The 1,817-nt window shown below is 41.1% G+C and overlaps 1 protein-coding gene across 1 annotated transcript; it reads right to left on the bottom strand.

The window, feature by feature from the left end:
• Window positions 1-222: 222 nt before the first annotated feature.
• Window positions 223-1,323, bottom strand: LOC128743894 (cytoplasmic dynein 2 light intermediate chain 1). Its single transcript, XM_053840579.1, has 2 exons — window positions 1,174-1,323; window positions 223-1,107 (listed from the first exon to the last, which is right to left on the bottom strand). Exons 1-2 carry the CDS (start codon window positions 1,321-1,323, stop codon window positions 223-225), a joined length of 1,035 nt encoding a protein of 344 aa, XP_053696554.1.
• Window positions 1,324-1,817: the final 494 nt, after the last annotated feature.

Genomic DNA, 1,817 nt, shown 5'->3' on the forward strand with positions numbered 1-1,817 from the left:
AAAACTTTCAACCTTTCTTATTTTTTGCCAATGAAGATGACTGTTTCTTTAAAAGAGGAATGGAATAAGTTTCGTAATGGCAACAAATTATAAAACCCAAATGAGGACGTACATCGTGTTATTCTGACTATGTTAAACACTTCTTTTCGAGTCGATTTTATATTTTTCCAGCCTAATTTTAAATGTCTGAAATAGTGTAAACCACAAATATCACCCAATCCCTTACTGGACCGTTTCAAACTTCATCCGAATTTCGGTATCCTTCAGAAAACGCATCAGCTCTTCATCCCGTTGGGCTCGCAGTTCATCGATTTCTCGCTCTTGAAAGCCAGCGTCTTTCGCCGGATCATCCGGCAGTACGGCGCGCTCCATGCCGACCTGGGGAATTTCGGCACTGTAATTCAGTCCGATCCGCTCCGAGTTGGTTGGCGTTACTCCAATTCGTTCCCACGAATCCCCACCGTACGGAACCACGATCGGTCCATTATGGTCCGTGGCCGTTGTTTTGATTGGATTCGAGGGGCTCCCGAATCCCAGATGATTCATTGTGTCACGAACTATCTTCGAGAGGGAAGCATTTTTTGTCGAATAAAATATTAGAGCGGCACCTATCGCATGAGTTACGGAACGCAGGCATCGACACACATGCTTTCTAATTTCGGTGTCCAAATTTTGAAACAAATCATACTTTCCACCAATAATCAATACCGGAAAAGGTACTATTTCCAAGGTGTTCAAGTCGTCGTGGTCAACACCAATACGTTGCTTCATGAAGTCTAGCATTTTGGTGATGTCATTCGATGTACAGTGCTTATTGACAGCTTGTTTTACCCCATTTAGAGCACACTCAAGGTCCGTCCAGAGACGGTCTGGTTGAGACAGATCCAGAACAATAACTGCTGAGAATGTATTCAAAACACTCGATCGCACGGGAACTTCTATAAGCTGGCTGGAATTAGCCAAGCTGCCCAGCTCCCATACGTTGCAAACATTTTTTTGTGCTCCCTGACCGGCAGCAGTTTTTCGTCCGAATGAATACTCCAGCGCTAACGTAGGCCGAGTAGAGTCATCTCGATCTAGAAATTTATTTATAAGTGTGGATTTACCCTAAAATAAAAAATAACATATTTCCCATAAAATGCATTTAAATGATGAAACACAACTAACGCTTACCGCTCCTTTGCTTCCCAGCACAAATATAGTCCGCTCGCTGGGACCAGTTGTCAGACTGGTTTCATTTTTCTTCTGCTCGGCAACCAATTTCATTGCAATGTCCTGAATGGTTTCGCTCATGTCAATCTCCATTGAATTTAACTCACTCATCTTCGAATACTGCTGCTGGTAGTGTGCTAAAATTTTATCGAACTAGGATACGGACGGTCTGTTCTGCAATGCATCCGTATCGCTCCGCGACGCACTAAACGCGTCGTTATCCTTAATGAATAGCATTGTTTGATACATTCCGTAACCGTGGTTACCAACCGTGGGCTAGTCCATACGTCCTAGTTAAGGTTCAATCCGCTCGGCCTGTGTTACGCTTGCACAATCATGATATTTGAGAGCATTTTATTTGAATCCTATTTTAAAACTTGATGAGGATTTTATGAAATTATGAAACAAAAACTAGAACATACATTTATCGAAGTTTGTTTAAATTAAAACGAACCGGCCAAAAATGTTATTTTCTGCACTTTAAAAAATAAACGAATTTTTCACTACGGCAAACATTTTTTTTCTGTATATTTAAAAAAAATCTTAACTTGGCTTGGAAACCTGTTCTCCATAACCACTGAAATGATTTTCGGATATAAAATTGC

Source organism: Sabethes cyaneus, chromosome 3 (genome assembly GCF_943734655.1).
Source record: "Sabethes cyaneus chromosome 3, idSabCyanKW18_F2, whole genome shotgun sequence".
Classification (NCBI taxonomy): Eukaryota; Metazoa; Arthropoda; class Insecta; order Diptera; family Culicidae; genus Sabethes; species Sabethes cyaneus.

What these genes read in the sequence shown, in the direction of transcription:
- LOC128743894 (XM_053840579.1), bottom strand. Translation starts at nt 1,323, where the DNA reads ATGAGTGAGTTAAATTCAATGGAGATTGACATGAGCGAAACCATTCAG. An exon ending in TGCTGGGAAGCAAAGGAGCG is followed by an intron (nt 1,108 to 1,173) that starts GTAAGCGTTAGT and finishes TTTTTATTTTAG; the next exon opens with GGTAAATCCACACTTATAAA.